The sequence below is a fragment of the Desmodus rotundus genome, chromosome 1, assembly GCF_022682495.2.
Source record: "Desmodus rotundus isolate HL8 chromosome 1, HLdesRot8A.1, whole genome shotgun sequence".
Classification (NCBI taxonomy): domain Eukaryota; kingdom Metazoa; phylum Chordata; class Mammalia; order Chiroptera; family Phyllostomidae; genus Desmodus; species Desmodus rotundus.
In genome coordinates, this window is record NC_071387.1 from 106195188 (window position 1) to 106219053 (window position 23866).

Below are 23866 nucleotides of genomic sequence, written 5' to 3' on the forward strand. Positions count from 1 at the left end.
CGGTGAGGGTGTAGGGGGGTGGTTGGGAGTTGGAGGGGGAGGGATTGAGCAAAAAAATAAAAACAGGAAAAACTCATGGACACGGACAACAGTGTGGTGATTGCCAGGGTGAGGGGGTGATGGGGAGGTGGAAGACGGTACAGGGGGATAAATAGTGATGGAAGGAGACGACTTGGGCTGGTGAACACACAATACAGTGTACAAATGATATGTTGTGGAATTGTGCACCTGAAACCTGTACAATTTTGCTAAGCAGAATCACACCAATAAATTCAATTAAAAAATAAAAAGAAAGTTTGTTATATGAAAAATAAAAGAATAAAACAAAAAGTAGAGGTTGTTTCCCCCTTCCTGAAGTATCAGCTCCTCATCTGTCCAGATCCAAAGCTTGGCTCACCACCTACGTCATGGCTCTAGACCGGTAGGGTATTGGTTTCCTTTGACTCATAGGACTCACTGCTCTGATGGTTTTCCTAGCAGTTCATCCTGTGATACATTTTACTTTACTACTAGGTTGCAGTAAACCTGGGTAGGTTAGCAATGGCCATAGATTATAGGTCTTTGGAAGGTCCATAGTACTTACCACAATGTCTAGCATACAGCAGATACTTTACAGATATCCACTTGACTCACAACAAAATCAAGATTGGGATAGGGGTCTCGATTCAGTGAGGGGGGGGCGCAGTGGGAAAAAGTGTAGCTGAAATTCAGAGCCCAGCTCTTTCTCCCCATTCTTCACCTCCCGCCTTGGGCATTCACGTGCAGTTCCTCATGGCTTGCACCTGGTTCCCTCCTCTGATTCCTCATTCTTCCCTGTGTGATCTCACCCACTCCTGGGGCTTTAACTGCCATAAGTAAGCGCAAAACTCATGTATTATATTTTCGGTCTGACATCAGATTCTGCTCTCCAATTACCTACTTGAGATTTCTACCCAGGTGTCTCAAAAGTGTGTTCAATTGAACATGTTTGAAAGTAGATGTTCCTGATTCACTCTCCCCCAATTTGTTCCTTCACCTGTTTTGTAAAGGGCACCATCAGCTGTACAAGTGAAAAATGATCGACTATCACATCTTTTATTGCCTTATGGTCATCTATCAAATCTTGTTAATTTTACCTTTAAAACATGCATTAAGCCTACCCACCATCCCCAAGTCACCATCTTCTCTCTACCAGATGGTGTCATGGTCTCCTAACTGGTCCCAGTGCTTACACATGAAGACCCTCTGCCCCCAATATACTCTCTGCTAGCAGGCACCAGAGTATGAAAGAGGGTGCTTTTCTTTGCTTTGTCTTTTCCCAGAAAAAAAGTTGCAAGAAATTATTAGTATATGTCACCAAATTAACAAGTTTCAAAATGGAAACTTTCCCCATATTCAACCCTGGAGGAAATACATCAATATATCTGTTTGTTAGGTGTTCTGGTCCCCAAATCCAAAGACCTGAATCTGGGTGAAGGCAAATTTGAACACTGTTTCCACTTTATGCATGACAACCCCCAAACCCAAACCACCTTTCCCTCAAGGTAAAGGCACAGCCAATTTCTGATCCTTTCAAGTTGCCAGCGTCAGATTTCTACCATTTGTTAAGCTATTCATTGGATGCCAATTGGAAATGATTGACTTGCATTGCAGGGTTGGCATACGGTGCTTTTGACTTCCAGCCGAAAAAGAGAGGGCTGTGTGCCAGGAGAGATGCCACAAACAGAGATGATGCTGAAGAGAAGCTGTTGGCTTAGCTCTCAGAATGAGCACATCTCCCACTTCTCATGGGTCCATCAGGACCCATGAGGAGTCTAGGTCAAACTACACAGCTGGTCCAGGGAAGGAGGAGAATTAACATCTGTAGGATGTGAAGTACATTCTAAATGCTAGGCTAAGTATATTGGATGCATTTAAGGGTCTCCATAATCCTCTATGGTCAGAATTATCTCTTTTCAATTAAGGATATAAAGGCACAGAGTAGTGAAGTTACATGCCCAGGGCAACCCAGATAAAGAGAGGGTTTGAACACAACACTGTCCAAACCCACAACCCACAAAGTCACATAGCTTTGTGGAATGTGTTTTTAGTTCTCAGTGTGGTGTATGCCCCCTGGACTCTCTCACTACACATCTCTTTAAGGCTCAGCCTTTTCCCCTGTTCCTGAGTCCAGAGCCCCAATCAGATTTACATCACAGACCCACAGGATGGCTTGGTCTTCTGGGTGCCTGGTGTCATTGCCAGAAATGTTTGTCAAGCATATGGTGATCCCACAGATAAATACTTGCAAAAAGTTAACACATTCACCCTGTTTTAATTCCAGTCAAGCTCAGAGAATCAACTGAGTGGCTCTTTTGCTGGCATTACAAAAGGAACCAATAGTGATCATTCTGATTATCAAATAAAAGTATGCCAACCAGGATAGCACAGTCTCCTAATGGGTCATTAAAACAGGAACTTTTCTTTGTTTATTTTAGAAACAAAGGTTGAAAAAAGCATCAATGTAACTTGGATATGAATTATGAATTAAACTCACTCTCACATACCTTCCATCCCTTTCCTTCCAGTCATGGTAATGATTTACAATGTCATTGCTTCTTAAAGCAGAGACCTGACTTCATAAATCAAGAGGTTAATGTAAAACACATAAGTGGTCGAGTCAGGTGTCATCAATTAAGGCCAAAAAAAAAAAAAAAAACCTTCCCTTCAATACTGCTGCAGAATTCTTCCAGGAGAAGATGTTCTTTTCTTACTTACTTGGGCTGTACAACTACTTGAGCACTCCTCTTTGACGTGCACTACAGTAACTTCTCCACTCCTACTCCCTGGACTAAAATGGGAGCAACAGGACATATAGTTACAATTCAGTTGTTAAAGGATAAGATTGAAACATACTTCCATTTCTCACTTCCCTGCCTGTGTATAGCTTTAACAAGCGTAACAAGCGTATAACAAGCGTAAGTTAAAGTAATAATAATGATGGTGATGATTATCATTCTCATAATAAAATAATAAGAAGGCAGTAATGACACTTGTGAAATGCCTACCACCCACCAGGCACAATAAGAAGTGTTATATGTATATACTTTCATTTCAATCTGCTACAATAAGAAGAGATGGCTATAACACACACATGAACGTGTTTTAGAGGGAAAAAAAAACAAACCTGGGTTCCTGGTGCTTAATAACTTACACTTGGTCAGTATGTGGCTAATTCAAAACCAATTCTGTCATATAACCCAGACCATGAATTTCTCTGTGCCACACTGCTCTTCTTCCCCCTGACCATATTCCTCCTAAGCAATCCTTTGGCAAGAGGATTTAGATCTAAAAATCATCTACCTATCCTTTCTGCAATCTCCTCAATTATAGTAACCATTTAGAAGCTGTGGGCTAAGGGGCAGGCACATTTCTTGCCCCATGTTTCACCTGAGGGAGCAGACCTGGAGGAAGTAAGTAACATGCTGAAAGTCTTAGACCTTGGAGAGTTCCAATCAGGGATTCAAACCAGGCAGTCTGGCTCCAGTGCCTACACTCTTAGCCTGATGCCACCCTGCCTCCCAGGGGACCCCATCACCAATGAACTGGACAGATTCTTTGCAACAGAACTGGACAGGACAGTGTAGGTTCTACACCAGCAAAACAGGTAATGGTTTACCTTCACAGTTCTGGGAGTTGCCAGTGATATGCTCTGTGCTTGGTGACGGAACAGATGTTTAATAACTTTGCGGTAGCGAGGAGGAGGTTACATAACATGGCTGAGCTATTTTTGAACTTCGGAAAATGCTGACTGCTCTTTTCAAAGTGCCTTCTGTAAAACCAGGAATGTTAAACTAAAGTGTATTTCCTCCTTTCCCCTACTTTTTTAAATTCTGATATCCCAGAAATGGAAACAGGTCCACAGTAAGATCATTACACTAGCACATCATCCTCAGCAAGCCTTCCTTTGTACCGGTCAAGCATCATGAGCAATAAGTCACTGTTACAGTGTCCTAACAACCCAAGCTCTGTGCATAAGATTACAAATCATGTCCATGAGGACCACCAAAGGACACAACTATCTAGCCCCGAGATGTTGGACCCCAGATCCTCTCAGTAACACATGCAACCATCAGGCATGGCTTCCTAGGAACCTGTTCTGAAGCCATTCACATCTTCCCTTCTGCATAGCGGGAGTAATGAGAGCTTTTTCTTTACTAGATGCTTTACAAAAGAAGACTTTCTAATCCAGTGGAAAATGTGACTTTTAAAGCTCAAAGTGAGAACGCCTAACTCTAGAGTCCTGGGCTCCACTGTGCAAGCTGAAGGGTCCATCTCAGGCTGAAGACAAATCTGTTCCCCGCCTTCAGCCACCGAGATTGAAGATCCCGTCCTATCAACAACCTAAATACCCATTAAAGGGGGATGATTAAATAAAAGATGGAACACTTATACAAAAGAATATAGCACAGCAACTGAGTGGAATATGCTAGAATTACATGTATCTTCATAGATGAATCTTGAAAACATGGTATGTTGAGAAAAAGTTAATTCTAATACATTAGATACTATTTCTGTACCTAAGGAAAAGCTATATTTGGTCTAAGGTTGCACATACATCTATACTGAAATACAAATGATGGAGTTGAATGACACCAAATTTGTTGCAGTGTTTCCCCTCCCATGGAGAGAAAGGGAGAGAAGTGGGACTGAGCAGAGGTATGAACAGGATTGCTACATTATCAGTAAGGTTTTATTTCTTTCAAAATTTTGAAACACATGTGGCATGATAGCCTTTGTTCTCTGTGGTAAGTATTGGGGTGGGTGTTTTATTGGACTGGGCACTTTTCTGTACCATTCTTTTTTTTTCAGTAATAAAAAAAGAGTTCTTGTTACCTGAGTTATTTTTTTAGATAAACTTCCCCTATCCACATCAGACTGTACATTCTTTGAGGGGTGAGGTCACACAGGGACTAGCACAGGGTCTGTTGGATGATAGGAGTGATTTTTGGAGGATGGAGAGATGTAGTGCCCTTAATCCTTTTCTTAAAACTGCCTTCTTTGGCTTTCTCAAGCTCCCAGTACTCGCCTGGCCTTGGGAATGTCTCGCTCATTCCTGTGCATGTTTAAAAAGCACATGATAATGAGGAAATGTAGTCAGGGGCCTTGGCTAGTGCCAGGTTCCAGCCTCTCACACTAGGTGAGCACCACCGGACTCCAAAAGTGGAAAAAGTTTCATTAAACACGAGGCAGTGGATGCTGGCTTACCACACCTGATGCATTACTTCTCTGGGGCTGAAATACCATCTACAGAATTGCTGCACTCAAAAGCATAACTCCTGGAAATAGCACAACAGCGCTTCACAGCAGGAGGATTTTTTTTTCTTTTTTTAGGAATGGAATTTGGGGTGGTCACTGGAAAGGAGATCTGAATGTTTTGCCAATTATCCTTCTCAAATTCCTTTTCCTACATATATTATATTTCAATTGCTCTAAAATTGAGTTATGTTTCCATAAAAATTACACATTTCTGAATATTCCAGCTGCAGGGCACTTGTTATAATGAAAAGGAGGAATTCATTAGCCCAGCTCTTGTCTTTGGCTGGCAGCAATCGTGCCTCCGTGAGAGGCTCCCGTGTCTCCTACTGATTTATCTCTACTCCTGATATTTGGACAGTTATTTGGAATGCTGAAAGTAGCAATGTAGACATAAAATCGCTAAAAGGGGGAAGAGGAAAGGGAAATTTCAAAGGACCATGATTTCTTAATTCAAGAGTTTTTCAGGGTTATGTCAATTTTATGCACACGTTACACACATGCACACACATGTATACTCACACTCATTCTCACACTCACACACACACACCTTCAGCCCCAGCCCAGAGGTAATCCCTGAACTATAGCAGTTGCAAAGTCCTGAAACCTTACAGAGACCCTTCAGAGGGACGTGTTACTCTGCTAATAATAAACCAAACTAGTCTGCTGACTATCATTCCTGATGACCAAAAACAACTTCACTGATCACTCTGACAGCCAATAAATACCTACCAGGTGCTAGGCACTGTGCTAAGCAGCACTTTTCACGCATCACCTCACTTAATCCTTACAATACCTAGAACATTGGTTCTTGATGCATGATCCCCAGACCAGCAACATCAGCCTCTCCCAGGCACTTGTTAGAATTACAAGTTCTTAGAGTCTACCCCAGACCTTCTAAATTCAAGCCTCTGAGTATGGGTCCCAGCAGTCTGTGATTTCACAAGCTCTACCCAAGATTCTCATGCACGCCAAAGTTTGAGAACCATGGCCTAGAAAATTAGAGGCTATTATCATTGCTTTGCAACAAAAAACACTGAGGCCTAGAAAAGTAAAATGATTGTCCAAGTCATATAGAAAGTGGTTGAAGCAAGACATAAATCCTAAAGAGTCTAACTCTAGAGCCCAGCCCCTTAATCACAGTGCTACACTGCTCATTATATGAAAGATAAGCATGGATTAAATCAGCAATCATCAGGCAAACACATGCAAAATGGGTGTACGAGTGTGATCGTGTTAAATCTCAACAGCTGAGCCATAATGCTGGACCACAAAGAACAATGACACTTCTCAGAAACATAAACTTTAACTTAAATGTCCACCAACATGGGAGTTGTTATATAAATTATGATATATCCAGGTGAAGAAATATAATGCAGCTTCATAAGTGGTGTTTGCCAAGATTTCCAGTGACCTACAGAAATATTTAGGACATGAGAAGGAGAGAAATCCAGATACACACTCAGAGACTAGGAGCACTGGTGTGGCCGGTTCTGCCCAATGTTGATATGCTGGTGAGGATGTGGGAAGTCAAGTGATTCCACAAAGTGCTGGTGTGAATATAAATTGGTTTAGTTACTCTGTAGGATAATCGGGCAATAGATGCTTAAATTTTCAAATGCATATGCTCTGTGACCCCAAAATACTGCTTCTCATAATCAACCCTAGAGAAACACTCACACGAGTGCATAAAGAGACATGTTGGATGATTAGACTACATTTTAGTTTCTAGTGGAAAAAACCTAAAACAACCAAAATTTCTATCATTATGAAGGTTATAAATAAATTATGGTATGTTCCTATCAAAGAACACAATGTGTAAGTTACAAAGAATGTAGATATTCATATATATGTTTGCATATGTATGTGCATATATCTCTACACACATATCTTCACACATTCATACATGTGTGTATACACACATATCTACATATATACACATGCATATATCTACAGATAGAGAATTGATGGATAGATAGATCTCAAGTGTAGGTTTCCCAAGGTGTATTGTTGAATAAAAGGAAAGTAAATTGCAAGAAACAAAACATGAAGTTACTTAAAAACAAAAAGGAGAGAAGAGTGGAAGCAGGGAGAGAAGTGCAGAATCAAACAAAAAAAATCCCATAAACACATACACAACATTCTCAATTTTTAGTGCACATTTTCAGCAATGAGTGTGTGTTGCCCTTAGTATTTAAACAAACAAACAACAGCAACAACAACATCACTCTGATCCCAAGCAAAGAGAGACAAGCAAACCGCCTCCTCTTACTGGTGCAGAGTGTGCAGTGGGGTCTCTGGCTTCTCTGTCTGCCCGTAGCAGCTGGCCTTGGTGTCAGGGATGTAGGAGAACCTCTCCAACATGGAAGACGCGGCAGTGGTTAGGATGCCCAGGCCGTCCCTCACTCTCGCTTCCAGGCTGTAGTCCCAGTCATCATAGGAGACTGAAATCAGTCCTGATGGAAACTCTTTGGGAATGAGCTCTGTGTTCCCAGAGACCAAGCTGGGGACAATCCAGAAGAAATCATACCCAGTGAGGCCAAGGGAGCGGGCCTCGCTCAGGATGAGGACGGCCTCATCTTTGGAACAGTAGAGCAAGATGACAGAAGAATGGATCTTCTTCAACTGGACTTGAGTCTTTGCATCCTCAAAGGAAGTGTCCAGGGTGATCACATTCTGCATGTCCCAGCCCACAAAGCTATTGTCCACGGTGGTCTTAATGAAACTGATGAAGTCCCTGTAGCCAGGGAAGATGGTGGTCACCAGGGAGAAGACATGCCAGTCGTAATCCTGCATGATCTTCAGCATGACCATGGCTTGTTGCTGGATGGACGCTCCAAATTGGAAGAAGGTAGACGTCGGATCCTGCCAACAGGTTAAAAAAAAGGAAAACAGGATGAGACAGAAGGAAGTTTATATATCACCATCTGTCTTTATGGGCTCAAAGAAGCTCCTTCCTAGAAGTGAAGGAAAATAAATCCCATATCTATTCATTCTCAAACATTCCTGAGCACCTACTGTATGCCCCACCCTGGAACAGATACTGGAAATACAAAGGTGAGAGGAGCCCTGAACTTACAGCCCACACCCTGGTATAGTGAAGACCATCTGTTATTTTGCCCCCCCATCATGTATTCTCCTCGTTTTTCTCTAGCTCATCCCATTCATCCTGCCCTTTTGAGTCCATATGTTTCTAACAGAACGAACTCTCTCTGGCCCCCAGGCTCATAACTGGAAAATGGAGCCAGCAGAGGCAAACCAAGATCAGTACATGGAGACAAATACCTGACAACACACTTGGACCACCTGGAGGCTGCTGTGCCTGAAGTCATTTACTGTGGACCTGCTGGTTTATAAGCCAACAAGTTCCCATGTTCACTTGAGCCAACATGAGTAGAATTTCTGTAACTTGTGTTCTAGACTCCTGCGTAATATAGTGTAATAAATGCTGAGTGGACATCTATTGGCTGAATCAACAAATATTTGGTGAGCACCTAAAAATGCAGCATCATTTAAAAGCTTGGAGAAACAATAGTATATAAGACAGACACAGACATTTCCTATGCCTTCATAGATCTGGTAGGAGTTTGAGGAAAGGCAACTTCCATAATCTGGCAGCTGAGAGAGACATAAAAGGATGTTGAAGGAGAATCCAGGTGTGGAAGAGGGGGAAGGAGTGGACATTGGAGTCAGAGGAGCCTGGAGAATACATGGTGATTATTCCAGGAATTGGAGATAAACGCATTATGGTTTGCAAAATAGAGGGGATGAGATGATGTTGAACAGCTCAGCAGGAACTCCATCATATATGGCCTCAGGGGCTTAGACCTTATTCTGAGCGTTAGGGGGAGCTGCGGAATGCTCTTATACCAAGTAAAGGTAACTTGGGGTTGAAGGGTTTCTAATAGTCCTCACATCTCCCCAAGTCTGTGATCTAATCACAAGAACAAATTTCCATTTACAAAAGGCAGGTTGCAAAATTTACAAATTACCTTCACACCCCTTGACCTGTCAAATCTCCATGATGATCCTGTGAGGTTGCTATATCGTTAACAGGGGGAAAAGAGGCTCAAAATGGTCACAACTAGTGAGCATCCAAACTCAGACAGTGAATACACATCCAGCACCCTTTCCAACACAAACCACAGCCATCTTGGGATCACTGAAGATCTGCCTACGGCAGATGCTTAAACTATGGTGCAAAAATGCCAACGAAACAGAAGGTATGGCTCTGTGTTATAACAAAACACAGTTTCACAAATGCTAGATATATTTCTTTCTGGAAACTGAAAGAATTCTCCAAGGGTCCTTATCATATTGCAGCCACGCTTTCATTTTGTATTCTGTATTTACCATGTGTACTTAACACAAACTTAGTAGTACAGCTATAGGGATTCCATTGTGTGTGTGTGTGAAGAGTTCTTTCGGAACAATACATTGTAGCCATGCACCTCACTTCTTTGAACAAGTCTGCACAGTATTTCCTGTAGGCTCTCACTGAATGGAAAGCTTCATCTGAATGGCCCAAAAGCTTTAGTTCTTCAAAACACTCCCCTTTTCAAAAATGCATGGGTTAGGGGGATAATTTGAGTGCAGTGTGGCTTGAAGGCAGAGAGAAAAAATAGGAATAAATGCCTTCTGGGCCCTTTCCAACATTACAGTTCTATGAATTTTACCTAATTAAATCAATTAAAGTGGAAAACAGATTTCAAGACTTTGGATAATTATCTTTTTCCCTACAGTAGCTTTTGGAGAAATCCAATGTTCTTGGATTGATTAATCATTTTAAATCATCCTCAACAAGACTGTGAACTGCTCAAGGGCAGAGATTTTGCTGTCCTCATCTCTCTGTCCCCAGAATCTGGCAGAAGGTTTGGCACATGACACATCACTTAATGGAGGGTGAGGAAATGCATGAGTGAATGAATGTGTGAATGAAGCCTGAGAAGAATGTCCTTGGTTTAAACATAAACTGAAAGGGAAGAATTCCGTATCTGAGGTTGCATTTTTATTTATTCATTTATTTAGTCTATGCGGACTCCAACAGCCTGGGGGCTCCTCTCCGCATCAGCTGTCCTCCAGACCACAGGGACACACCAGAAACCTAAGTTGATCCTTAGCCTATTTCAGAAACTAGTATCACCAGATCTATTGGCATGCTAGTTTTACAGCCCCCCCCCCCGCCCCGCCTGAAAACCAGCCCACTCACCCTAAGCCCAAGGAGTCTGCATGAAGAGAAGGAACTGTCTTTTCCTGCAGTGACAAATAATGCTTTGGGGAGAAACTATCACTCATGTCCTTCATGGACCTCACACAGCTACCTTTACACCACTTTCACCTCCACCACCATCTGAAACAAACTTCACAAACCACTGTGGAACAAAGGTACTGTAATCCCCTTGAAGGGATGGAAGCAAGAGTTATTTGCAAAACAGAATTGCACAGCGAGGCACTGAAGAGGCTCACGTTTAGCTGTGGGTTTTTCTAAGGTAGTTTTATGGACTGGCAGGAGGTGATGAGGGAATTTGGCCACATTCCCAGAGCCTGGCAGCTGATATGCCAAATGGTCCTTTCTTTCAGGACCCTGAACATTCTTCCTGCCTCCTGCCTGGATAGCAGAGGCCGTCCCTCCTGCACTTAGTCTCCTCCTGCCACCACTCAGCCTGTCCTTTTTGGATTCCATAGATCAGTCTCTGACCACCTCTGGCACCAGCCTCTCCAGCAGCGTGAAGCAGAGGGAGAGGAACAGATTTCAGACACCCACTTTGGTTCTGAAGCAAAAGCAGTTCTCTCCCCATGCTCACTGCTCTGTGGAACACAGAACAAACTGTTTTAAACCCAGAGCGAGGGAGGCAGGGAAGTGTGGGATTCTGGGTGTCTGCCCTCAACTCTGTTTCAGTCCACATGACAGAGGTATCACTCTAACACTCTAGAATGTTCCAGAGCTTGACTGAGTCCTCAGGGTGAGACCTGACTCCATGGGTATCAAGGCCTGATGTTTAATGCTGTTTGACACCAACTTTCATTTCACTTACTCATTGACAAAGGCTATAAAGGACACCGACACCCATTATCTCTTTGATTCTAACTCCCCAAGAGATGAGGTATTGCAAGTGGTTATAACATTCATGGCTGGCATTTCTCATAAAGACAGAGGGGGAGAGGTTAAGTGATTTCCCTAAAATCCAGGTGGCCCCATTCTAACAATAGCTCAGTTATTGCAAAGTGCCATCTAATGTTTCCTTACACACAACAGTGGCTCTCATTCCTGGCTGCACAAGAAAACATCTTGGAAAGTTATTTAAAAATACCAATGTTTCTGCCCCATGCCAGTCCAATGGAAACTGAATTTCTGTGACAGGAGTATATGAACTCTTAACACTGACTTGTTTTTCTCTACCTCATCTCAAAGGCAGGATGTTTTTCAAGTTAGTGTTTTCAAAGCCTAGCACAATGTCTGACACATAGTAGGGTCCCAATAAATATTTGGTAAGAAAATAAATGAGCAGAAAGCTCATCCCCAGGAAGCATGAGAGAACTGGGCATTGTTATCAACCCCGCCTTCGTTTCCATAGCTTATTTTCCTTCTGCCTACAAGAGTGGCTACCAACAAAAAGGATAATGATGAGCCCCGGCTGGGTGGCTAGGTTGGTTGGAGCATTTTCTCATACACCAAAAGGTTGTGAATTCTATTCCCCATCAGGGCACATACCTATGTTGCAAGTTCGATCCCCCATTGGGGTGCGTATGGGAAGCTGCCCATCGACGTTTCTCTCTCACATCTAACTTGCCCAAACTCACATTGCTAGTACACAGCAGGGCCAGGATTCCAGACCAGGTCATCTGAATCTAGAATCTGGATGCTTAGCTGCTGGGAAAGTGATTTCTGGTGTGCAGAACAGGAAACAGAATGTGTGTCTCTGTATGTATGTTGAATAACCACTACTTAATCTTTCTCTTTTTTTTTTTTTAACATTTTTTGAATCCTCACCCAAGGATGTATCTATTGATTTCAGAGACACAGAAAAGGGAGGAGAGAGAGAGAGAGAAACCGAAACATCAATGTGAGAGGGAAAGATCGATTGGTTGCCTCCCATATGCACCCCAACCGGGGATGGAACCTGCAACCTAGGTATGTGCTCTGACTGGGGATCAAACCTGCAGCCTTTTGGTGTGTGGGAGATGCTCCAACCAACTGAGCCACCTGGCCAGGGCCCACTCAAGTCTTTCTTTAGGCACCCAACCAGAAAAGAAAATCCCCCAGAAATGAGAATCAATGTCAAAGATCTCGCATCAACTGGCAGTCAGTGTATGGAGGAGACTGGGGCTGAGAGGGGAAATCACTCTCATGTGCCATTTCCCAAAAGCACATCAGATCCATCATTCACAAACACAATATTTCATCCCAAGCAACCGCCACTCTCTGGACCATTTTATAACTTTTTTTTCTGTCCATTTTTCCCGTATCGGTGAGGAAGAAGGCTCTCTTCCCATACTTACTACTGCAGTTAACCACCACTGAAGCTCAGAAGCATCTATTATTTCTTCATCACCCCACAGGTTTACTTCTTTTTCCTTTCCCTATTTTACCTGTTCATGTTCAGACCAACAGAAGTTCTCTCAAACTATAAAGTACCTAACCCAGTCTCACCCCTTCCTCTCTCACCCACCTTCCACATTGCTAATGGAACTCTTCTGAATGTTCAAATTGAGGATTGTGTCCTGCTGCTTAATTTTTTTCAGGAACTCCTACAACCTTCAGGATAAAGCAGACACACATGCCAAACCCATCACAGTGTAGATTCAAGTGTCTGGGGCTCAGCCTCTATCTCAGTACCTGAGGGAGGTCGGGTACTCCATAAACATGTAACAAATTGGACTACTGAATGATCTAATAAATCCAAGTTATTGAGTTTGGAAGGAAAAAAACAAAGGAAGCCATATTATTTTTTCTTGTCCATAATTTCCTTAAAACACATCAGCTCACCCACAAACACAGAATTCCCTTCCAAGCAATCCTCACTCCTTGGACCATTTTATGATTTATATTCTATTGGCCCAGTTTGCTTCTCTCAGGAGCAAATCCATCAGCATTCTTCTAAAGTAGCCTAATACCACTTTGCTCTGCTCTCTCTCCTCCTCACTCCTCAAATGAGAAGTTTAATCTTAAGGTTCTGGCGACTGTTGGATTCCCAGCTAAGGGAGCTATCCAAGATGGCTGGAGTGCTCCAATTCAGAAACCAGGAGAGGAACACCAGTTTTAACTCAGAGCCTGTGGTCTGGTCTCTTGGAACAGAGTGGAGTGCATGGGTATTAAGTGATATGCTTTCTAGAAAGAGCTCTACAATTTGGGAATCAAGGCATGAAGCTATGTAGAGCTACCAAGTCTTCAACCACATTTGAGCCTGGGCTTCCAACACAGCACCTACTGGCCACATATGACTACTTAAATATAAACTTAAAGTAATAACTAAAAGTAAATATTTGGTTTCTCAATCACACTAGCCACACTTCAAGAACTTAATGGTCTTTAAACTTTAAAGCTGATGTTCTCCTACCCCTGCCAGCCTCATCCCTAAAGGTGCCAATTCAGTTAGTCTGGGACAGGGTCCAGGACTTTTTTTATACCCTGGGTGAGTATAATGTGAAGCCAGGGTTGAAAACACTAATCTAAGCCTTCACTATCCAACCCTGTAGCTGTGCACCAGCTCACTTGGGGAATTTTTTATGCTTACAGATTTCTAGGCTACACTTCATTCCCACTGAATCACAGTCTTTGTAAAGAGCCTTAGAATATGTATTTGCCCCAGAATATACTGGTGGACAGTAAGACCTGGTATAGCTAAGTCCAATTTATCTATTTTCATGGTGAGGAAACTGAGGCCCCAGAGCCTTGAATGACTTGATCCAAATCAGTGGTACTACATGAACAGACGCAGGGCTTCTTGCTTCCTAATTTGCTGCTTTCTTTGCTGTGTCATGATGCCATCAGGTATGAAACATTTTCTACAAGGAGTGTGGGGTTTGTAGGAGGGACACAGTCTTTGCTGACAGCCTACCTGGGATCTGCTTCTTACTGCAAGTGAGTTTTTTAACTTATGTCTCTACCACCCCATCTGAAAAATTGGAATAATAGTAACAGCCACCAACTTAGAAGGTCACTGTACATATTTTCAGAGATAATGCACATGAAGTACTTGGCATATAGGAGGCACTCGGTCAGCTTGGGTTGATACAAATAGTGGTGGCGATGGTAGCCTTGACCTTGTCAAGCCCCAAGTCCCACATCCATCATGGACTTCTTAGTGTCCCATTTCCCACTTATTCCTCCCCTTCTGAATTTCCAGCACCTTTGTCTTTACCTCCCATCTCTCAGCCCTGATGTGTGTATGGTTGACTAGTTGCTGAGGGGCACGTATCTCGCCTGCCGTCAGACTAGAGTTCTGGAGGGCAGAGCATCAGACCCTTCTGAGTCCTCCTCCAAACTTTGCATGGTGCTGGGCTACTCCCTTGGGAATGAAACTAGGAACAGCATTCTGAGTCTGTAAGTCTGCCAGTGGGCAGAAAAGGAGACTAGTACTTATGTATTTGAATGAACCTGCCAGATGTACTGCTCTAGAAAAAAAAATTCATCTACTGATTGCCTTTCATTCATTCCATAATTTAACAAACTCAGTCACATGCCAGGCATTGTTTGGGGGAATTGAATCTAGCGAAGAAGGTACCAAAGTGAAAGTCCCTGCTTTTAATGTTTCTGTTCTTCTCTTCTTTCCTAGATGTTTACTGCATGGCTTGTCCCCTCAGTCATTGTCCAAAGTACTCTGAGAAGCTGTAGGAATATGCAGGTGCAGACTGAAGGCCTGGCTTTCTCTCCAATGTCATGGGAAGTGACTGTACGTCATGGGGCAGAGCCCTATGCTCCTCTATGCCACCTGGACAGAGACCTGAGGAGAATGACCTGGCCTCCCAGGGGTATCCACTTTGAATGAAGTTTCCAGTCTTATGGGAAGAGATAGACAAGGAAAAAGGAAATCAATATATAAAATAGTTTCCAAGAAAGCAGATGAGGTAATAGTTCAGGCATGGGGTGGAATGTAGAGGAGCTCCACTTTAGATCAGTTGGTTGGCTACATTGGTGCTGCTCAAAAGAATGCCAAGGAAAAGTCAGCCAAGAAAAGCTGAGGGGTGGAGTGTGGATAAGGAGAACCATCCATGCAGAAGGAACAGCATGTGCAAAGGGAGGAAAGGGTTTAGCAAGTTCAGGGAACAGAAGAGAGGTCAGAACAGCTGAGATTTCAAGGAGAGCAATGAGAGGTGAGTTAGGACAGTAAACAGAGGCCATATCACACAGTGAGTGTCCTGTAGATCAGGGAAAGTGGTCTGGATGTAATTCCTAGGCCAATTTCATTCCAAATAACTCCTCTGTTAAATGCAGCATTAGTGTCTCCCAGCAGGGGAGCTGGGAGGGGACCTGGAACTTTGGGTATGTTGGGGTTTTGAATGAGCCAGCCCTGCTCTTCCCTTTGGAATTCTGATCTGTGCCCAGAGGGCATCCTACATTGAAGATACTATAAAGTACAGGTAGCAAACACATGGCCTGCAGGCCAAATCCCACCCTCTACCTTTTTATCTGGCCCAGCACCTTGTTTCTACCTGGCTGGGGCGCTGAGCTCCTTGCCCCTAGTTAAGGAGTAGTTACATTTTTACAGTCCTAAAATTATATTTAGCCCTTTGAAGGCAACCATGAGGCTGATATGGCCCCTGGTGAAAATGAGTTTGATACCCCTGATATTAAGCATGTAACTGTTGGCTAAATCATTAGTCAGTTGGTATCCTAACCTTGAATAGTAAGCCTGGAAATTCCATGTCTGTGGATTCCAGACCTTGTCTTAGTTCATCATCCAGAGCCAAGTTCCCCTTCTACAATTCTGGAGGAGATAATGCACAAATGTATGGAGAGATGTATTCCTTGACTCCAGTTGCAACTTGTTGAGGACAGCCCAACATCCTCTGCATTATTCAAAACCACACAATGATTGATGTTCTTGGCCCCAGCCTGGCTTTCTGGATCATTAGCAGAGCTGGCCAAGAAGTAACACCTGCTGAGATTCAGGCCCTTATTTTTATGCAAGGACATAGCAAAGGGGGAAGCTGGCTTCACCCAAGTGCTCTGCAGGTGAATACATCTGACTCAAGGCTTCCAAACAGGTTCGTTAGCAATTACAGATTACCTGAGGCTACACAGGAGCATCATTTTGTTGTTGTTATGTTTTATTTTGTCTTTTGCCAGCTGTAAAAGACAAAATAAAATATAGCATCCCAACTGTAACTAAGATACTGGCCTTGCTCTGTGCACCTGAATCCTTCTTTTCAGATCCCTTTTCTTAGAGAAGCAAAACCTCCCTTGGCCACATCATAGGCATTTGTATCCTGACCACTGATCATCCTTTCTTCCTTTACTGATAACAGGGAATTTCCACTGGGAGCCATCATTTCCCCTCTCTCAGTCAAGCCAATTAGCTCATCCACTCCCCACAATGTCAGCAATTAGTTCTAGGGTAGGAATATGTCCTAACCTGCTCTATGCAGACTGACTTCCAGGATTTGTGGAGAAAGCAACTAGGAAAAGACAATTTCTCTTACTGTTAGACTTGAATCTGGAAGGATGTCCAGCCATAATTTCTGGCAGCCATCCTGCCACCCCATATGCAATCCTGAGAAGGAAGCCAAAGGTGAAGCTGAAAGATGGAGAGTCACCAAGTTCTGACATCCCTGTTGAGCACCTTGTTCAAGCCATACCTGAAGTCAAGTACCCATGTTGTCCTCACATGTCCCAAATAATTATCTCTTTTTATTTAGGCCAATTTGAATTAGCTTTTCTGACACTGGCAACCTAAGATTCCTGGTGCCACTTTGGCTAGGAAAAAAAAAAAGAGAGAGAGAATAATGTGATTCATTCCTCATTCATCTTCCAAACTTAGATCAGAAGAATTCAAACCACAGAGAGGTACGTTTCCCTTCACCATCCTTCCCTTTTCTTATCCATGCTCTCTGTCACCCCCAGAGGGCGGCTCCATCCCTCTATATCTCCCCCTTCCCTGCATGAGCTCTTTCCCCCTTTTTTATTGTTGAATTTTCTTTAACATGCCACTGTGATTGATTTCCTCATGACCCAAATGAAAGACAAGACCAGTTGCCAATAATAATCATTTGTTATTAAGCTGTTCCTGAGAGGAGAAAAACAAACAGGTCCTGTTCATTAAGGCATCATCTCTGGCTGTCACACACAGAAGGGCTGCTCCTGAATTGAAGGAAGCAACTTTATTTTTGGAAAAAAAGAGAGTCTCAGGCATTCCCATACACTTGCTAGGGACAGGCGCTGGTGGTAAACATTACAGAAATGTTATAGACGTGTCCTCTTCAAAATGCTCCACTGTTCTCTAAGCAATGTCTACAAATAGCCCTGAGAGCTGAGCCCATGGAGGAAATTGCTTCTCCCTTTGGGGGTCTGTATGTCCATGTTATCAAAGGCCCAGCCATTGGTGCCAAATACACAGAAGGCTCAAGTCTTGTCTCTTTCTTTTACTAATGTCGGGACTTTGGGCAAAATCCTTAATATCTTTGAGAAACCATTTTCTCATTTTTTACCTGGAGGGAACATTAGTCCTTTCTTGAAGGAAGTGGTTGTGATTGCGATGGTGCATGGATTGCTCTCAGCGCATACCAAGAGCTTGATTAACAGGAGCTGTGATGGCTGTGGCTGTTGTTACCATGAAAGAATTAATCACAATGACAACAGTGAAACCCAAAACACTACAGTCCAGTACAACATCAGTGCAAACACAAATAGTTCCCCTGTGGCTCTTTCCACGTGTTTCCTACATGTCCTGGTAACAGCCTGACTCCGCGGCTCCCAAGGAGCACTCATTGTGTGCCAGACACAAGCTGAGAGCAGGCTGACAATTCCGCCCAGTGTTAAAAATGAAGTTCCACATCCCTGGAACTTCTCTGGTTCTGAGCAAACCAGAACCACTCCTCAGTCTAGCAAAAAGTTTCAAATACATTCAGTCCTCACACTGACTTTCAGAGAAGCATTTCTGTTCCCGTTTTACAGTTGAGAAAGTTGAGGCTTATAGGGACATGCTTTATTACTTTAGTAAGCATGGGAAACACTGGGAGACCTTGTCCCACTGCAGACACCATGAAGTGGGTGCAGGGTGGAACACTGCCAACAAGCTCCCAGGTAGCACCCATGTTCTGGTCCAGGGACCAAGCTTTGAGGTACAACATTGGAGAGGCTCAGCAGCATGTCCAAGGTCATGTGCAGTATTTGGCAGAGCAGAGTTTCAGACCTAGGGGTCTGACCCCACAGCAGCCTTCAGCCATGATGCCAGGGGGCCTCTTTCTCCCAAGGAAGAGGGGGGAGTGACACAAGACAGTGTCTGTTGTCTGACATCCTCACCTCTGCATGTTGCCATCGGACCTCCCAGCTGTGACAGCTGATGTCACAACCTGTCAGTGCTGTCGTCTTATCCGACAAAGTGCTTTCAGGGAAGACTGTGAGTCAGAATGCACTGCACTGCATAGAAGGGAAGAAAGAGGGCCACCCCGGTGGAGCCACCCCACTCCAGGGAGAAAGCTGGAGTCACCCAGGAACCCAGTGAGTATGGGGAGATAGCCCATCACTGAGAAGGTGCCTACACCCATCTGCTTGGTGAGAAATGACTCCACTGGGTGCAAAGCCACCCCCTTTCCTGCATGTGGGCCCTGCTGCTTTCAAACTTGAGGGAGTTGCTGAGTCTCTTGTGGCCTTCATGTTTTCATCTTTGAAATGGATTTAGTGGGACTCTGGTTACCTGGAGGGATGCTGACACAGGGATGCACAAAGCTTCATGAACTGCAAAGTGAGGGGGGCCAATGTGCCAGCTCTTTTGATACGAATGAGCACTGCTGCCCCCCTCTTCCCTCCTCCCCATCCACCCCCAAGGTGCTCCCAGAACATGCCATCCAGTCTATTGGGGATCTCATCACCAGGTATTTTAAATGTCTATTTAAATATCTGTTTCTATATGACTGGATTAATGCTAACTCATCTCTGCAGCAACAGTACCCAGTCTACCTCCTGGTACATGATGGGGCCCAGAACATGTTAGCTGAAGGTATAAGTAAGGAAAGGAAGGAAGGGAAGGAAGGAAGGAAAGGAGGGAGGAAGGGAGGGAAAGAAGGAGGGAAGAAAGGAGGGGAGGGGGGAAGGAAGGAAGGGAGGGAGGGAGGGAGGGAGGGAGGGAGGAAGAAGGAAGAAAAAGAGAGAGATGGGTTGTAGGTATGACAAGGTGAAAGAATGAACAGTGAGAGTGGCTGAGTCAGGGGCACATCCATGGAGTTGGGAAAGTGGGGTATTAGTGAGAGTTGTGTGCATGGGGGTGTGTGGTAAAGGGAGCCTGGAGGCAAGTCTGAGTGTCTGAAGTATAGGAATCCTTTGCTACCCAAACTTTCATGATTCGAAGGCCGGAAACAAATACACAATTTTAGGGTTATTAGGCTGACATTCCTTGCTGTCTGAACTCTTGCTATTTGCTCTCCAGACCTCAGGAACCAAACAGATTCAGTCAAAAACAGTATCCCTCTCTATCCAAATCCAGGAATGGAACAGGTTCCACCAAGAACCTGTGTCCAAGCTGCTGTCAGCGCTGACTCGGAGCTCCCATGAGGACAGGACACAGTTTCCCTTCCCCAACTCTACCTCATTCCCAAGCCCCTGCTTCTGCCTTCCCCTCACAATTACATATTCTCAGTACAGAAGTGAGACACAAAAGACTACATACTGTATGACTCCATTTACATGGCATATCCAGAACAGGTAAACCCATAGAGACAGAAAGCACATCAGTGGTTGCCAGGAGCTGGAGATGAGAGAGGAATGGGGAGTGACAGCTGATGGATATGGGGTTTCCGTTTGGGGCTCTGGAAATAGACAGTGGTTGCATAACATTGTGAATGTACTTAATGCCACTGAATTGTACACTTTAATATGGTTACAGTGGTAAACCTTGAGTGGATTGTATCATAGTAAAAAAGACAAAGAATAAATAAGGCAAGCAGGACCTACAGCTGAGGCAGGTGCTTCATCAAGGTTCCTTCAGTCTTGTAGCCCCCTTGGTGGAATGGGAACTCTTGGGGAACCCTGGGACCTTAAGCTCACTTGAGACACTGACCCAACTGGAAAGAAAAATTCCTGGGGGCCTGTAGGAGCACACTGCCACCCATGTCTTCATGTTCCTCCCAGGTATCTGAAGTCCCCAAGCAGCCTTGCAGTCATCAGTCACCCTCTGACCTCGCAGAACTTATACACTGAGTGGCTATGACAACGGTCTCCTCTAGCCAGGGCTCCTGAGTGGGCATGGCACTTCCTGTTCTTTCACACTCTCAAACAGAATGGTACCATTGCTTTGCCAGAGCACAGACCCGGCAGAATCCCAGAAGGAGAGCTGGTGCAGTGGAAGCCACACAGATTTCAGGGATGAGACATATCTGCATTCAAACCTCCGTTCCACCCTGTACTAGCTTCATGGCCTTGAGAAACTGACTCAACATCCTTAAGCCTCCGTTTCCTCTGCTGTGAGATAAGAAAAGCAATCGCCACCCACCTCATGGATCAGATAAGCTCACGTACACAAACTTGTCAGCACCATGCCTGACCCACAGTGGCTACTACCTACTGATTATTACACGCCAATCACTTAGTCCACATTATGTCATTTGCTCATTAATACAACCCTATGGAGTAGGCAGTGTTAATGTCAAAGTGAATTCATTTGAATTTTGTTGGATTCCGAAGCCCTAGCTTGCCACCACTGGGCAATGTGCACCCTCCTCTTCTTCAGTCTTAACCTGTTTGCTCCCTTTCCTTGACCCAACACTGGCTCCTGTTGCATACATTCTAAGGCCGTCTAAAGCTCCCCCCTCCCCCAGCACTGCGCTGGTCATTGCTGGCTTCCCCCTCTAGAAATAATGCCTCCAAAGCAGAAGAATGAGCCTCAAACTAATGCCAAGAGATTTAGTGAGCTAATCTGCCCCATTTTACTTGGAGATAATATTCTGCTTGCTAATCACTTCCCTATGAAGCTAACAGATTCCAGAGCTTCCTATAATGTGCATAGACTAAGCTTCAGATTTATTCATCTCTTATACTCTCCGAGTCTAGCAGACCAAATATGGAATACGGCTGGCCCTTTGAACAAGGCCACACTAAATGTTCATGCATGCATTTGTGTGTGAGTGTACTCCCACACGTTCTCTCCAGCGAGTGTTAAGCCAAGATCCACTTGAAACTCAAAAAAAGAGGATGAATTAATTGGGAATGGAGTCCACCATCACAGCTGAACTCTGGGCACAAATTAGGAGTGTAAACAAGGGGTGGTGGGAAGGGAGAGATTTTAACAGAAAAATCAATGGTTTGTTTTCCTGAGAAGTGACATAAAAGGGAAAATTGAATGTCAGCCTCTAAAAAGGGTTCCAAATTACTATTTTAAGATGAAATTTTGGTTTACAATGGTCCTGCTCAGCTCTGGGGCCTCCCAGTTGCAGCCACACTCAGTGCCGGCTTCAGGCAGGGGCCTGAGTCAGCTGACTGCTCTCCAAGCTCAGGCCGATTTATCTTCCCCAGTGAAGTTGAGCACAAAAGGACCCGATACACATCACCTACTGACCTCCCAGCCCCCAACGATACCCCTCATCCTCAGATATTTCATATTTGTTTCAACTCTTGTGGAAACCATGGGAAATTGGTAGATGGCTCTTTTAATTCCCATTTTACACAAGAGAAACCTGAGGCTGGAGGGTGGAGGAGGGTAGGGGCAGGGAAGCAGGCCCAAGGGTAGGTCCATGCCTTCTGGTTCATTATGTAGAGAACCATTAAATTTGGTTCCAAAGCACCTAACACCGTTATGTTCCAAATAATTCATATGATTTACTATTATATCTATTGTTTCCTGTCTGACTGTCCTTGATACAATATAAGAGATATTTTGTTTGTTCATTGATATATTCCAAGTACTTGTAACAGAGCCTGATGTGTAATGGAGCTTAATAGATATATTTGTGAAACTGAATTGAAGATATTCAACTTCTTGTTGGAAGGGGAAAGTCAGGCAAAGAGAAAGTAGGGAAGGAGGGAGAAAGGAAGACAGAGAGATGGAGGGAGGAAGGGAGGAGAAAAGAAGGAAGGAAGGGAGAAATGAAAGAAGAAAGGAAGGGAGGAAGGAAGGGAGAGAAGAAGGAGAGACAGAAAAGGAGTGAAAAAAGAAATAAGGAGCTAAAGTTTTCTACAGTAGATGAAAAGAATCTATTGAAGAATTTTAAGTAGAGATGTGACATGGTCAGATTTTTCTCTTCTAAAAGAACCAAGCTTCCTAGAGCATGAATAGCTGGAAGAGGGGAAGACTAGAGGCAGGAAGAGCAGATCAAGAGGCCATGGAAGCAATCCCAGAAAAGAGGAAGACCTGAACTTGGATAGCGGCAATGGAAACAAAGAATAAGAGTATTCAGACATGCTTAGGAGATCAATTTTATTGGCTCTGGTCACCAACTGATGGGGCTTGAGGGATTTTGGGGTTGTGGAGGGGGGAGGGTCTTGAGGAGGATGGCCAGGTGAATATGGTGTCACACAGGTGGAGAAGGTAAAGAACCTTGCTTTCTCCCTACACTTGTATCTGTGGTACATCACACCATACCTGCAATACACAGGTGGCTCAGTAAGTGTTTGTTAAATGAATGAGTGATCAAGGGGATAAGCACCTACTGGGAGCAGAAGAGAATAAAGCTTTGGATGAGCTGCTTGTGAGACTTCCAGGTAGGGGAACCCAACAGGCAACATGATATGCAGATATGCAGGTCTGGAGATTAGGAAAGAGAATGGGGCTGAAGTGTGACAATTAGGAGCTGTCTACCTGCAAGGGGTTGTTAACAGTGGTAGATATCTCCTAACATATGCAGAGTGAGAAAAGCCTGGAGAACTTTAGGAAAACATTAGAAATTACGGTTTAGCACAAGGAAAGATATATGAATAGGAGACAGAGAAGGCATGCAGGGGAAGTACAAGGAGAAAGCAGGGGAGCATGAAGTCTTAAAAGCTACAGGGAGGGGAGAGCTTGAAGATAGAGGGAAGGGTGGTAAGTGTCCAAAGTGCCCAGGAGGACACCGACTAAAAGGAATTGGTGCACAGGGCAGTGAGAGGGTCACTGGGGCTTTGGCGTAAGTGGACGGCACAAAAGCCAGACTTCAGTGATCCAGAGGAGTGAAGGAGACACAAGAAGTGAAGCAAACAGTGGAAGAAGACCCAACACTTATAACCAAACTGTGCTTCCTCTCAAACGTCAAGGTTTTTTGAGGTGGAAAGAAGAATCCCTCTGCTGCTGAGATCACACTGGGGCCAGCTGGCTCCTCCCCCTGCCTTCTCTTTTCCCATCCACCAGATACTCTGCATCTTTCCTCCTGTACTAGCAAAGAAACATGTGCAAGAAAACACAGGAAGTCCTAAAACAAGTCCCTACATGCTAAAGGAACACAAAGGGAACGTTTTTCTTGTTTAATT

The 23866-nt window shown here is 44.0% G+C and overlaps 1 protein-coding gene and 1 non-coding gene across 3 annotated transcripts in view; both read right to left on the bottom strand.

Moving 5' to 3' along the window:
* GRIN2A (glutamate ionotropic receptor NMDA type subunit 2A) overlaps nt 1–23866 on the bottom strand; it is a 372275-nt gene that overhangs the window by 141661 nt on the left and 206748 nt on the right. For both annotated transcript variants that reach the window (XM_024571552.2, XM_024571553.2), the window contains one exon: nt 7547–8139. In XM_024571552.2, coding sequence (XP_024427320.1) covers nt 7547–8139 — 593 coding nt within the window. The remainder of the gene's footprint in view (nt 1–7546; nt 8140–23866) is intronic.
* LOC112315087 (small nucleolar RNA SNORA73 family) lies at nt 15049–15259 on the bottom strand. The gene has a single exon (XR_002975852.2). It is a non-coding gene; the product is annotated as a small nucleolar RNA SNORA73 family (small nucleolar RNA).